General features: G+C 44.0%; 1 protein-coding gene across 2 annotated transcripts in view; it reads left to right on the top strand.

The window, feature by feature from the left end:
* peak1 (pseudopodium-enriched atypical kinase 1) overlaps positions 1–15,692 on the top strand; it is a 92,327-nt gene that overhangs the window by 60,011 nt on the left and 16,624 nt on the right. For both annotated transcript variants that reach the window (XM_075470356.1, XM_075470357.1), the window contains exon 4: positions 6,748–10,274. In XM_075470356.1, the coding sequence (XP_075326471.1) occupies positions 6,883–10,274 (3,392 nt within the window). In that variant the 5' untranslated portion in view covers positions 6,748–6,882. The remainder of the gene's footprint in view (positions 1–6,747; positions 10,275–15,692) is intronic.

Here is a 15,692-nt window from a genome sequence, read left to right as displayed (position 1 = left end):
GGGGGCAACTTAAAAATTGATCAAATGAACCATCCGTCTATCACCGCAAGAAGCAACCAGTGAGATCCACAAAGAGCTACAATCTGTTTACTGCCATCACCATCACTGCTAAAATCCACCTGCAGCTGCCAGAATGGAGTAAAGGTTGCTCTGAACAGTTGTGTTTTGGCCTAAGAAGATGGATTACTCTCCAGATTGTAATCCAGCTGCCATGGAAGTTAATTAGGGAATACAACTGCCACAAAGGGTCGTGCAGCTTCTGCTGCCATCTTTCAGTAGGTAGTCACTTGTGGTGCCACATATCCAGCTCTCCACATAATTTAAAAGGAAAATATGATTCATCCTTCCAGTACACCTTCACTTGCAGGCCTTTTGAAGGCAGTCTGCAATGTGCTGCGTGACGGGACACATTTTCCATTGAGGCCTGAATCCTAAAGTTTTCAGCATGTGTGTCATAGCAGCTCTTCTGTGGGATCAGACCACACCGGCCAGCGTTCCAGTCCTCTCTCAACATTAAGCCGTGGACACCCCTCGCTCTGTCACCAGTTAATTGGTTGTGGCCTACTTTTTGGTCGCTATGTACCAACCACTTCATACTCGGAGCGTCCAATAAAACCCAGTTGCCCGACCATCACATTATGACTCTTGTCAAAGTTGTCCAGCTCGTTACACTTGCACGTTTTTCCAGCCTCTAACTTTACAACATCAGTAACTGACTGCAGAATGTTTCCCCATCCATCGACAGCTGCCATTACAAAGATTATCCATGCGATTCACTCCAGCTTTCACTGGTCACGATGTTCTGGCCTCTTGGTGTCTCTGCTTCATGTTATTTATGTTCTTTTTTTTTTGTTGTTTTTTTACATCTTTCTGAGCACATCTACCAGAATGCTGTTCAGTCTTTGATGAAGAGCAGTCACTCCTGTACATCAGCCATCAGTCTGTATAGAAAAGTGATTTCTTTAAATTGGCAACAGTAACGTCTTGGCCTCATCAAACACTCTTTAAAGGCAGGTAAGTGATAAACAAAAGCAAGACGGGACACTAACTAAGGTGTATCACAGGTGTTTGAAACAAAATGGCAGAAGAAATGGAACAGACAGAAATTCAATGAAAGATGTTTTCCAGTAATCGATGGTAGTGTTGCACGGTATACCGGTACTAACGAAGTATCGCGGTACTGAGGCATTTAAAACGGTACGGTACGGGATTTGGAAAGTACCGGTACTTGCAACAACACGGGAAACTCATCACGTAACGTTGCGTTGTAACTAGGATACAACTGAGAGGAGCAGGAGAGAAGAATGGCTGCTGCACCACCTGTCACTGTGCAATATGGAAATATTTCGGCTTGAAGTCAGATGAGGAAGGCAAACCAACAAATATAGATGCACCGGTTTGCAGAAAGTGTTTTAAAACATGCCTAGCGAAGGGCGGCAACACGTCCAACCTCACGAAACACTTGCAGGACAACCACCCAGACCTGTATGCAGAGCTCAGGGGACAACAGGTAGGCTAACTCACAAACTAAGGTTTTCCCCCTGAAGATGACAGGGAGCCGAACTATTTTTGAAGTGAGCAAGTCATGTCAGGGCAAAAAAAAAAAAAGTTGCATCTTCACGTGTAGGCGAGATAACGCCTTCAATAGCGGAGAATGCGGCACGTTCGCTTTTCAAATGGAATAGCTCAGTAGCCTAGTTAATATTTGGAAGGGCACACAGCGACCAACCACATTTCACGTTTTTACACCTAAAGTTTTTTTCAGTCCGTAGGCTACCATCCTCGCTGAAATGCGATCAGTAGGCCTAGATAGTCTTTCACAAAACAAATTCAGTGATGTCAGAGAGCCGGTTCTCTGACGTGACAACGGCTCCATTGCAGGCTACTGTTAGGAGCTCCGAGCCCGTATATTCTCTCTCTCTCTCTCCGGCCCCCTCTCTCTCTCGCTGCTGCTGCGCGGAGAAAAAAGGTTTCCCCCCCGCCTCATCACGTCACACTCATGCGATATAATAGTAATAATAATTTAAAAAAACGCATTAGGTGCAAGTTGTGACAGCATTTTCTGACATATGCCTATAGCCTGCATAATAGTCTTAATGCCGTCACTATCTTTCGATCTGAAGCGACATTTCGGCAATCTTGCTGTTCAGGCTTCAAATGTGACCCGAGAGCGCGAGGCTGTTTCTCCCATCCCACTGCGCTCTGACTTTTAACCACAATCTGAGAGGCATTCATTCATTTATTCATTTCCAAAACATAATTTCTGTCATTAATAAAGAGATGCATTAGGTTGGTTCCCTGCCTGCACGTCTTTTCGCGCAATTGCAATAGCACACATTTCTTTTTTATTTGGCTATTTAAAATGATGCAAATTATTGTAGCTTATTCTCTAGGAGGAACACGAGTGCTCTAGTATCTGCGATTTAGCAGATAAACTATAATTTTAATGAGAACACAGATACAAGCCATTTAAGCACAACTTCGTTTTATTTAAGACCTGTCACTTTTGCCCATTTTCTATTATTAAAATCTGTAATGAATGACATTTTCTGTGTTCTCTTTTTATTTAAAAAAGTACCGAAAAGTACCGAAGGTATCGAAATACATGTTAGTATCGGTACCGGTACCAAAATATTGGTATCGTGACAACACTAATTGATGGTGGCAGCCATCTTAGTGCTGCTCCACATCTCTCTTATCAGCATCACAGCAACACTTGATCAATAAAACAAAATCAATCGAATATAACATCCCAAACAAAGACTGAGCAGAACCCCCCCCCCACCAGCACCAGCACCACCACACACTGGCTGTAATACTGAGGATCTTTATTGTTCAGATTCTGTTGAAATCAGTTTGATGTTTCTTTAATTCATCACATCTCTGTTGCCTTGCATAACTTCTGTTACATAATAACACAAAAATAGCAGCTCTATTATTTGGCTGATGGCCACAAGTAGGAACACTTATCTTGAATAAAAGATGAGCCCAGATAGAAATGATGTTTTCATCTTGGAAAAAAGACAATTAGATGGAAAAAAAAAAAAAAAACAGGGGGGGGGGGCGGCTTGTTTCCTGGATTCATTATATTTTGATAGTCTGGCCCACACTGAGCTGTGCGAGCTCAGAATACTGGATGACATTGTTCTAGAGGGAGTTATCATGCAGATACAATGAGCCTAACAATTGCTCATCAGGCCCAAGTACCTGACTCATAATTGTCGTCCCAGATTAGGTTACCGGTGTATGTTTGACTTGTCGCAACGCCAATGACAAGACGAGGGGTGACAAAGTAGAACAAAAAAAAAAAAAAAAAGTTTCTTTTTAGAAAAAAAAACGAAAAGCCACAGCAACCAACTGCAGGTTGTGCTGGTGGTCACATGAATATCGTAAAGCTACAAAGTGCAGCATTGTGCAATAACAGTTGGAGCCGATGATTGTAAATTAACAGCTTAGACATACGCTCTCTCTCCGTCTCTGTTTTTTTTTTTTCATGGGCTGTACTTTTGGTCTTCTGTGCCGTTTTGAAAGCCTTCCCCACGTACATGTCACTGCGCTGGCAGATTTCAAATTTTATCCTGTGAATTATAGTCGGCGTTTCCTGTGAGGATGCGGCCCGTGCTCTTGGGACAGGATAAATCTTTCTCCCACCCTTTGCCATTTGGTCAGCAAAGTTTCATTCGGGAGTTCCTGCTGTATTGTGTCTGGTGGTGGGTGGGGCGGTTACATCCGTCTGTGCAGGATCTGACATACAGGAGTCCAACGCTGATTCACACATCTGTCAATATCAGACCCGCACTGAGTCACAACCCCACCCCTGATCGGACGTCTGATAAAGCTGCCGCCCGCTTCAACCGTAAAAGCGCAAAATCGTCACAGATTTGGTTGCATGAGGTAATGCTTTGAAGTTTTCAGGAAAGCCACAGGTTTTTTGGAATGAATTTTAAAACAAAGCCTTTGAGTTGAATGGGTTAAACAACATCTTCCACTTGTATTTAAAGTGTTTCATGAAGCAATTTTCAAATGTCTTTGTTGTTATTTGGTAATTTTGACTGGAGTATTTTTTTTAGAAATGCACCTTGCTGTAAAGTGTACTCACACCAAGTATGACATGATACATGTCCCGATCCGATCTCAGGTATCTGACTGGGGTGCCGGTCAAAGTGTTTTTTAATTGGTCTGTAATCAGGGTCATCGAGTGCACTCGAACTCTCTCTCTATTGTTTTACATCAGCCACAACGAATATGCACGAACGCACAAAGCTATTTCTCTATAATTTACTGACCTTCTGTAAATAAAACGGTTCCAACTCACCGATGCAGCTGAATCACCATGAGAGGGTCCCATGAGGCAGCACATATGACCTTTTTCTATATGCTTATTCCGAGGTTGTGTTTTGGAGTCTTCTGTTCTTGGTGTCCCAGTTTTTACTTTTGCATTGTTACACTAAGCGTAATAAAGATTGTCCTTTATGTTGTTCGCACTGTAATTTTGTCGCCATCGATTTGTTTGAAAGCAGAAGTGAGAGCTTAGTGCGACTCTGTTGTACTTTCAGTGTGTAGTTTGCAACCGGGTGCTGTTGGAAAATGCTTGCATGGGATTGAGACTGAATTTTAAACGATTCGGATCAAAGATCGTGATGGAGACATCCCTAATAATAAGTAGGATTCAAACATTGCCGAATGAGCTATCGAAGCCCAGCAAATAGATGGAATTTCGCTAAATATCAAACATCCCTTAATAAGTTTTACTGTCTGAGGAACAGCCTCAAAACACGGACGAAGCTCCATGGAGGAAATTAGATTTCACATTATGATGAAAACATGGTCAGAATATTTTCCATAAGGACGAGGATTGTTTTCTCTTTTGGTTGGTACAGTTCTTAAAGCAGTTATACGTTCTCCTTATTCTATTTATTATCTGAGTATCGTCAGCTGTGATCAAGATAAAAATGATGATGTTGGTGGTTTCAGATGACGCATCCATATTGGTATCATCTAATGGTTTTATACTGATTTCATGTGAGATCAATACCCAGTTTAAAGCTGAACCATGTTTCTGATTTGGACTGCATCAAACAGGGTGTGCCTTGAAGCCAGTCTCTCTCTGTTTTTCAGATCTTTCGGTAGTAAACTTATTTGTTAATCATTATGTACTTTCAGGCGTTTTTTATAAGAAACTGAATTCCTCTGTAGCCAAACTGTTAAGCTGCTGATTTTCTTTTTCTGTTTTTGTATTACTATTCCATTCTTAGACCCAAGGTTTTTCTATAATTTTTGTTTTGTACTTCATCTTGTCTTAAGTCCCTAAAGAGGCTCTGCGGAGTGGGCTAGTTGTAGAAATAAAGTGAAAACTGCTTATTTATCATGCAAACATCACAACGCTTATTATCCACAGGTTTTGATGTAAACGGGGCATTTGAGAGCTTCTTATAATTGGTTGTGTGAAAGTGGACGGGTCAATTGGGATGAAGCGAATCTGAATGTTAATGGGTTTCCCTTTGTCTTTCCGCCTCCATTAGATTCACGGTTTTCATTGAAATGGGGCTTAAACTAATTCAACACGTGCAGCTCCACAAAGACGTTTAATTTAGTCTTTTCTTTCTTCGACTGTATCTAGCAAATAACTAGGGTCTGGTGTGTGTGATAACCTGAAAGGGTTTAACGCAGGAGCCCTGCCACTGTGTAATTTTAAAAAGTATAGAAGTGTGACCTGGTTAGCCGAGAAAACAGGATGTGTCTGGCGCCGATAACCTGAGAACATACTCGGGCCCACGTTTTTAAATGTCAGCTTTTATCCTACAGATTCAATTGTGTGAGCTTTTAAAACCCAGTTCTTTTGTGTACAGACTGATCTCTAATTTTCTTCCCTTTTTTTTTTTTTTTATATGGCAGCTTCTTGTCAAGAGATTATTTCATCAACTGAATTAATTGAATTTAAGAACGACTACCAGGTTTAAATTCCTACTTTCAGGTATAAGGTAGTTTACATTCCAATCCGGTGTAAAGTGTATAGAAATAGCCTAATAGCCAATGTTTGCAGTCTCCCTCTTTAAGGGAGGGAAATAGTACTGAACAAATGAAACTTAAAGAAAATCTAAGTTTCTGCTCAGTCAATACCTGAAGACCAATCGCAGACTTTCAAAACGTCAGCTGTCAGCGCACATGAACTCCACTTGGTTGTGATTTCCATTTAGCTGCTTGTGTTTGGTAAGATTTTTGACTTTGAGGTTTTGTCTCAGTCACAGGATAAGTGCCTTTTATCTCACCTAAGCCTAACTGAAACAGCTGCCAACATCGACACAGGGCAGCTATTCGAAAATAAACTCTCTTAATCCTCCTTCCCTCTCCTTTTTCTCGACTTACAGGTCCATTGGTGGGTAAGGGAGACAGATCACTGCCCATTAGGATGAATTAGGTTTTTGTTGGGGAAGCTTGCCACCTAGGGGAGACATTACAGCACTGTAGCATTAAAGACATTTCATTCTACTAACCCACAGATTCTTTCCTCCCTTTTTTTTTCTACCTCAGTGTAACTCCTTTTTTTCAGTGCCACTGTATTGTGTGATCTAATTTTCTTAGTTTAGGTCAGTGTTTTTGTTTTGCATAGGTATCACTTTATTATCAGCTAAGATTCAACTGTGTGCCTTGTGTCCAGATTAATTATTTGTGGCAAATCATCAAATGAATGTTTTAACTAACAATAAATTCTAAAATGCATGTCCTCTCTCTTGTTGTCTTTTTCAGACCCGGTGTCCCCCACATTTGATGGTTGAATAGTGCAGATCATTGTTGCTCTACAGTCACATCCTGTACACTGTAGCTTAATGGAGGGGTTTCCTGTCCACTGACCTAATAGGCTGACTTTCCGGACCAGCAGCCATGTCAGCCTGCAGCACCTTTACCGAGCACGTGTGGAAACCAGGCGAGTGCAAGAACTGCTTTAAACCTAAAAGTCTGCACTGTCTGGCTCAGAGTGGTGGAGTGAAGCCTCTGTCTGAGCAGAGGCCTGCATCAAATCAGCAACAAAATCCACCTCCTTCTAGGACTAGAGCTAACCCTAACCTTACTACGCACTCCCAGAGGGCTGGCAGTGGATCTGCACGCTCAGGACACTTCCGTCCACCAGTGGCAAAGAAACCCACCATTGCTGTTAAGCCCACAATGATGCTGCCCTGCTCTTCTGCTGGATTGGATTCAGATGGCAACCCGCAGCAACCACCGAATGTAGTAGAGCAAGGCAAAACGTCAGTTTTCACGGTGTGCAATCGCAATGGACTTAACCGTAAGAGACCCGCTGGGCCCAGCAACAACAACGAAGGAGAGGATGGCAGCGAGGAGATCGAGGGTTATGGACAGCTCAGCCCAAGGACGCCTAGTGGAAATAACAACAACAGTGGATTGACAGATGTCCTTAAGGAGATTGCTGGTTTGGGCCCTGGCTCTAGCCTCACACCTCCATCTGGGTCCAAGGACTTATTTTGGGGACGAATCAGTAGTTCATATCAAAGGTCCTTAGAAAGAGGCTTACCAGCCTCCAGCTGTCTGGCCATGGGAAGCAACAACAGCGGTGGTGGTGGCACTGCCCAAAAACGGGTATCCCTTAGTGATAGTACTGAGATCATCAGCACAGAAGGTGGCCGCTACTGCTACCCAGAGTTTTCCTGTGAAGTTGAGGCTGGTGATGATGAGGATGATGAGGAGGAGGATGATGATGATGAGGATGAGGATGAAGAGACTGAGAAAGATGATGATGAGCATGAGAGCTGGGATGAAAGTGATGAGGAGCTACTAGCCATGGAGATCCGTATGCGAGGCCAACCGCGGTTCGCAAATTTCCGCGCTGCCACATTGTCTCCTGTGCCCTTCGCTGCAGGGAAAAAATGGAACACTGTGCCACTTCGCAACCGCTCACTGCAGAGGATATGTGCCGTGGACTATGATGATAGCTATGATGAGATCTTGAATGGATACCCCTCAATGGGTTCCAATGGAAGTCTTCTTCCCTATGGTACTCGTGATATGCAAGGCAGTGCTTTCCTTTCAAATTCAGAGACTACCACTTCTCCAGAATCATCATCATCACTACCAGAAGATTCTCAAACAACTTCCAGCAGTGGGGGCAGTGCCCACTGCACCCTTAGAAATGGCTTACATTCACCCAAATCTTGTAATCCACCCGTCCCGTATACTTCACCCCCAAACAAGGAGTCCGTTAGCAGAGCACTCAGTCCACTCAAGGTGGCTGAAACACACAAGGCTGTCCTGGCAATTAGATTAGAAGACCAGGATGGCAGAGAAGGCATGCCAATGCCCAAAGCACTCCCTGGTCAACCAGTCACTATAAGTTTTAGTCCCACGGAAGAGCAAGCTAAACCATACCGCGTAGTAAATTTGGAGAAATCGCTTATATGTAAGCCTTACACTGTAGTTGATGTGTCTGCATCCATGGCTAATAAAGATGAACACTTTCCTGATTCTTCCATACAAGCCAAAAACCCGTCAAAGCCCTCCAGCCATGCATCATTCAGTAGCACTCCTGTTGTCCAGCCCCTCTCTCCAATGTCCCCCATTTTTACATCTTCTCCTTTGATGCCAACATCACCTCCTTCTGCTGTTCTGTCCCCCCGAAAGAAACCAGGCAGCATACGCTACCAGGAAGTGTGGACTTCAAGCACCAGTCCTCGCCAAAAGATACCGAAAGTGGATCTAGAGGCTGGAAGTAATCCTGGACCCTCCATCACGACCCAGTTCTGCAGTCACAAGTCAGCTCCCACTTCTCCCATTGCTGGGCTGTCTTCCTCCCGAACTGTACCTGTGAAATCCCCAAATTTATCAGAGATCAAGTTCAACAGTTTTAATAATGCAGGCATGCCTCCTTTTCCCATCATTATTCGAGATGAGCCTGCCTATGCCCGCAGCTCAAAGAATGCTGTCAAGGTACCTATTGTCATAAATCCAAGTGCATATGACAACTTAGCTGTGTATAAGAGCTTCCTGGGACTCCATGGAGAACTGCCACAGGCAAAAGGGATTGGTAGCAGGATAGCGAGCCACACCTATGAAGAGATTGGGTCCTCTGAGAGTGTCCAGTCCTCATCAACTGAGAAAACTCATTCTGGTAGAGGCACATCGGCACGAGCCTCGTTTGAAGAGACGAAACTTCCACTTGAAGCGGGGTCGAAAGCAGCAAATTTGCAACCTAGAACCACTACAGATTCTAGCACTGTATCAAGCACTGTAAGGACCTTCACCGCTGGGGCCCTCTCTCCTACTATATCAACAAATGCTCCTGCCAATCTTGCCATCACTGCAAGCCTAACTAAAACCAGCCCTGCTGCTAATGCTGTTACACATTCTTATAAGACAGGTGGAGATGCCACTTGCGTTAAAGGTGAAGACTTAACTTTGTCTTCTGGGACAGTGGTAAGCCATAGAGAGGAGGCCAGTGCTGTGCTATCACAGATTGTAGCCTCCATCCAGCCTCCCCAGTCTCCTCCAGAGTCACCTTCAGCACAGTCAAAGACTTTTAGTTCTGAGGAGCTGTACGCCCTACCACCTGATGCCATGAAGGAGACACTTAGTCGACCTAAGTCTCTCTTTTCCACCCATGAAGGCTGCCTTTCCAAGCCAAAGAAGGACAACCCGTCAAAAGTTTTGTCAAAATCCCAGAGTGCCTCTGCTGCCGTCCCACTCTCCAGTCCCAGATCAGAGCCCAGTGCCCCCTTCCCCCCTCCAAGATCCACATCATCCCCTTACCATGCTTCCAACATACTGCAGAGACATTTCGGTAACTGGACGAAGAGCTCGGCGTCCAGTTCTCCCGTACGACCCAGTGAAGGCGAAGCAAGCCCCAGCGGAGAGGGGAGACGTGCTCCAAATGAAAGTTCCAAACCTAAACGCTGGATCTCCTTTAAGAGCTTTTTCCGTCGACGGAAAGACGAGGATGAGCAGAGAGAGAAGGCTGAGAAGGACAAGGAGAAGGGCAAGCTGGTTGGGCTTGATGGTACAGTCATTCACGTGCTTCCACCTCCACCTGCCCAGCATCAACACTGGTTTGCTGAGGCCAAACCAGAGGATCCCACCCAGAAGCCGACTATTATCTTCACATTCAAACCAGACACAAGCGGTAGCCCTGGCAATGGAGAAGGAGAGCTCCGAATAGAGGAGTGCAGAGAGACTGATATCCTAACAGCCAATGAGGGCAAGGAATCTGCACCTTCGAGCTCAAGTCAAACGCCATCCTCAGAAACCGCTGGAGGAGATGTCATCAGGTATGTCCGGGTTTTTTTTCCATTAACAGATGACATCACAACAGAGTTGGCTTCAGTGTGTTACTCTAAACAAAAATGTGGCTTTACGTTTAGATCACAACACCACAACATTTGTTTGTCAACTAAACTAAATGCAGGAAACTAAGTCCATATTGAAGAGTATTTGGCAGTTATTTATTTGATCATCTCAGAACCAGTAAGTGACCTGGTTACATTGGTTATCGCTATGTGTAACGTCTGGTTTGCGTTTTAAAAAGTAACAAAGTTTCCACAATAAATTTAGCTGTTAAATCCCATTTAGAACAAGCAAGAGTGGCCTTAAGCCTGATTTATAGTCGTCCGAGAAAGCCCTCTAGTCATCGAAAACCCTCCCGGAGACGCTCTCCGTTGCTTCGGCCAAAATTCCCATCTGTCCGCCGAGGAGACAGAGACTCGCGGAGACCGCAAGGGTTGTGATTGGTCGGCTAACAACATCATTTCCGGAATCACTTTTCCGGTTTAGCTCCTTCCTCTCACAACAACAACACCGCCATTTTTGAAAGAGTTTATTGTGTTCCGGTCAACATTTGTTCAAAATTATTTGCATTTCAATATCAATAAGCTCCAACTCCCAACAACAGTCTTTCTCTCTCGGTCGCCATCGTTCACTGTGAGGGGTGGAACGGAGCCAGAAGGTAAACAATCAATCAACGACTTTCACGATAGATGTCGCGAGATTGGGTCATCTAGCGTAGCGACGCCTACTGATCGGGAGGTGAACTGCCTTGCGTATCCGACATCCCAATGGAGAACTTCGAAAGGTTTAATAGCCTCTGCGTGACTACGGAGTCAGATTGGCGGATAGCGACCGAGGCCTTTAGAGTGATTTCACATGCTGCTCAGCATTACCATTAACATGGATCCCCAGGAGTGGACATGTGGGTTTCCGATGAAAATGAAGATATTTAACTGTCAGCTGCTGCTCTAACGTGGCAGGGTTGATTCTCATCTAACAGATACCTTCCTCGTCACATTTTAAGTCTTAATTTTGGCACGTCTGCCCGGCTGTTTGCCCACCTGACTTGCATTAGCTCTCTGTGGTCTCTCCTGTTATTTATGTTTCCTGACCTGCCGCCTTTGAGCTCGCTATTTTAAACACTTTGGAGCCAAATTTTGAACTAGCTTCACTCGGTACACATAGTCTTTCTAAAACTAATCTGTCTTGCCATTGTACTTTCATGATTTGTCTTTGCCCTGCCATTAACCTCAGCATGTCCGGAGGGGACTTTTGTGTTGCATGACTAATGGTGCTAGATACAGAAAGCACAGCATGTTTCAGACACACTTTATTTTCTGCTTTAAATCATTAACTTGTTTGTGTCTCAGATCTGAAAGCACTGCTAACAAAAACTGTAAGAAGTAATCTCACTTTAGTTGGCATCAGGTTGGATAACTTTGTACATGTTGTGTACAGTATTTATATGTTTACTTCACCAGATGTATATTTGACGCGCTATAGACATTTTTGTGTCATGCTAAATCACATAAAACAAGTGGAAATATATGAAGTTCTAACTTTAGTGTTTTATCAGTAACCCTTCCTCAACACATCGCAGTATTTTCATGTTTTATTCCTATTTTAGTGTTCGAGTAATGAGACGAGTACCTTCCTGTTTATATTGTTTGATGGTATATGCCACAGTGCCCGGAAAACCTGCACTGTGCAGATTGTGATCTCTGACGGCTTTTATCAGCTGGCTGTCTTACAGCATCCTGATGTTTCATCCCACAGCTGCAAGACTTTCTCAGCTGAGCCTTGATTTTTTTTTTTTTTTTTACCTTCTTCTTGTACAGCTCCTGTGTTTCTTCTATCATCTTTATATATATGTTTTTCTGATTTACAGCCCCCCACCCCCCCAAACAAACTCTGTTTCCCACCAAGCCTAATTGTGTGCTTTTAATTCAACTCTTTCTGCATCCTTTAACTGTGAACTGTTAAATATTTTACTCCTCTCTGCTGTCATAACTTCGGCCTCATTCTGTCTCTTTTCCAACTTCCCCAATTTTTCTTTCCTCCTGCTCGAGCTTAAACCATCGTCATCGTGCCTTTCCTTCACTCTCACTTCACAACAAATGTTAAAAGAGTCGAGTTTGCCCTCTGTTAGTTATTAATCTGGTTAATGCTATGCTGAAACAGTACTGCTGTACGTAGTGAAGGCCACCTCATACATGTTGCACAAACGTTTGATGCCAGAAACCTACAAGCTTTTGTAGGTTTGCACCCCCCCACCCCACCTCTCTGCCACTGACTGATGGCTGATTTCTCAGATACTGCCATTTGTCTTTACCCAAAAGCTTTGTCCTTGGCATCTAATGCATTCCTTTGGTGATGTGGTGGAAAGAAAATGTGAGGGAAAAATCAAATACGTGGCTCCCGGTGTTTTAGTTGTGCATATTAAAGGGTTACAAAGCAGAAATAAACAACCGGTCTGCTTTGTTTCAGGGCTTTTTTTCTAACATCAGTGGTTTTTAAACAACTTGACTGTTTGAAAATCGCTTTATGAGCTCGTGCTTCCTGATATTTTAGAACCTGAAATGATTGGTGGTTCACACAACACGAACCAGTCACGCCAGGTCTTACACGCTGAAAAGCTTTCGTTTTTGTTTGGCAAATAAAGGGTTAACTCTGCTACCTTTTACGTGTAGCGGTTTTATTAGTGACCAGTGGGCGTGCTCGTCTGGGCTGGCAAAGCGCACGTTACCTCAGACAGGTGAGAACATTCAAAGAAAGAACACATGCAGGAACGACGCTGTAGGAAACCTGCCGGGCCAACCTGCCCTACGTGACCACGGCGCGACCTGGGATGTGACTTCGCCTTTGCCTTGTATTCAGGGTTCCCAGATGGGAAGCTGTGTGAGCCAGTACAGCGGGTAAGACCTGAAAGCCTCGTCTTTTCCACACCTCTGTAACCTGTGACCACCCAGGTCAGGTGAAATAATGTTGACTTAGCAGGGCGGAGGGATGTTTTAAATCGGTTTGCTCTCTTGCTTTGGGCATTTGCAGCAGAGATTTGAGAATAAAGTGAAATGCGCAGAGGGCGCCCGTGCTGTCTGAACAAGTCAGGTCCTGACGTGGAAACGTGTTGCAGCCATAAAGGTATTTATTGTGTCAAGGGGCCTCTCAAGGCGTGTATTTGCTCTGGATGCTTTGTCTGCTTTGAGATTAAATTTTTCTTTCAGGCAGCTTAATGTGTAGATTATTGATAAATTGGCCGTGTGACAGCAGTGTCATTTATTTCCTTGTGTCAGGTAAAGAACAGGGAAGAGGAAATCGAGCTGACACGTACCAGAAAAACAAACGGCAAAGCCAGGTCAACACGCGATTCTAATTCCTCTGCTCGCCTCTCACTTTTCAGTCCTTGAGCCTCTGTCCCTCTCCAAGTTGTAGTTTTTCACAACATTGTTCTCTTTGATTTCATCGTAAGTGCTACAGGCACCGTGGAAAGCCATGAAGTACAGCGGCGTGTCCTTCTGCTCTCTTTAAAAGAAACACAGAAGGCCAACCGAGGCACCATAAACACGTCGGCTCTGATGTTTTTCCCAAACGCAGCGCCTGAGGACAGAGACAGACACGTGAGCTGAGGCGTCCTCCTCCAGAGCTCGTTTCTCATTTCATCACCTTGTTGTGGCGGCTGTGTTCGTTAGAGCGAGGAAAAAATGAATAAACCAGCCATGGACAGTCGTGGCTCCGTTTTAGTTAGTTCTTCTGTTCATTACGCACGTTTTAGCAAATTATTGAAATGTTTTGACGTCGTACACATTTACTTAAAGTTATATATAATCTGTCACGACTAAACTCTCGGAATGCAGGAAGGTGTGAATGCTTGGTGGTTTACACCGTTGCTGACTGGCTTTGAATAACATGTCGTAGTTAGAGCTTCGAGGTTTGGGGAAAAGTGTTCTGCGGAGCATTAAACTGGACAAAGCCCTCGGTGGTCAACCTCTTAGGCCGGTCCTCTGTGGACTTTTTGCCTGTTTTCATAAAGCATTAGTCACATTAGGGAGATGTGTAATTAACGTTCCAGGAAGTGACACATTGGTACAAACCCCATTACCAGTCTGTCCCACCCATGACGTGACCCGTGGCTATGAACTTTTTGTGACCTTTTACTTTGACAACATGTTTTTCTGACATTAGGAATGAAAGATTGAGGCATTTCTGACATGCCAAGAATAACACACGGTTACGTTGGCAGGGCCCAGCCTGGGTGGCCCAAAGCTGTCACATCTCAGACAGATTCCATAGAAGCACAGCAGCTGCACTGTGACCGGGACTGTTTCTTTTCTTTTTTTTTATTACTCTGGGGTCCACAGATATCCTGAGGTGTGATTAGTGGAAACCAGAGAAGATAGTCTTACAAGTGAATCTTTTACTTCTGTCTTGTTTTTAATTTGTGCTAACAGTGGATTTTAAAAGCAAGTGACGACTTTGCGGAACGAAGATGAGCGGTGTAATGTGGGACATGAGAAGAATTAACAACAGAAGATCAAACATTTTATGTTGAAAGCACACAGGAGGAACCGTTAACTGTCACTTCCCCATGCAAACACTGACGGATACACCCTGCACAATGTGCTTTTCTGCCACAAATGAGCTCATTTTTGGAGTGAGTCTCTTAAAAGTGGAGTTATTTCATGCAATTTCAGCTCTCACCGTGAGAACAAGCTAGATATGACCCAAATGTCCATCAGCAACACAATTCGGCCTCAATTCAGCTCATCGGAGACTTTGCCTCCTGTTTTTATCGGAGGCATTGTGTGTTCACATGCCTAAAGTCATCGTTACAAGCATGATTACAACAATTAAATGCAACCAAAAGCACAAAGAGGTCATGCAGTGTGTTGCCAATCCCATTATTTTTTTTTTTTGTTAAGAAGAAATTAGCAGAAATTAGAATACATATTTAAGTCTGTTGACCTATGATTACAACTATAATGATATAATATCCCACCTCTTTATCAACGCTTCAAGTCGTAGTCACTCCCCGTCACGGGGCTCCTCTGTGACCCGCTGCGCCTCTTCTTTCCTCCTTCCCTCAGGCTGCGTAAAACGAATCAGACATCAAAAGCCCCCCCCGACTCACAGCCGTGCAGCCTCCACTCCATCATCTGCTCAGATAGATGAAGTGTGCTGAAACAATGAATGTGCTTTTTGTTTTGTTTTTTCAGATCCCGTAATCTTCGGTTGACTTATCTTTTGTGCTCCGAGTGACGGATGACAGATTGAAATCTTTATCAAAAGCAGCTTGTTTATCTTTCAGCAGCGCTATTGTCTTCGTAGTAGCGATCACTGTTGTCATCCTGCTTGTTTTGCACACACTTCTGTGCACAAATAAACCTCATCTAAATCAAGAGTCATAAGCAGAAAAGGAGGGGAAA

The sequence above is a fragment of the Odontesthes bonariensis genome, chromosome 7, assembly GCF_027942865.1.
Source record: "Odontesthes bonariensis isolate fOdoBon6 chromosome 7, fOdoBon6.hap1, whole genome shotgun sequence".
Lineage (NCBI taxonomy): Eukaryota > Metazoa > Chordata > Actinopteri > Atheriniformes > Atherinopsidae > Odontesthes > Odontesthes bonariensis.
The sequence above is the reverse complement of the archived record's forward strand: the minus strand, read 5'-3'. Positions and strand labels throughout refer to the sequence as shown.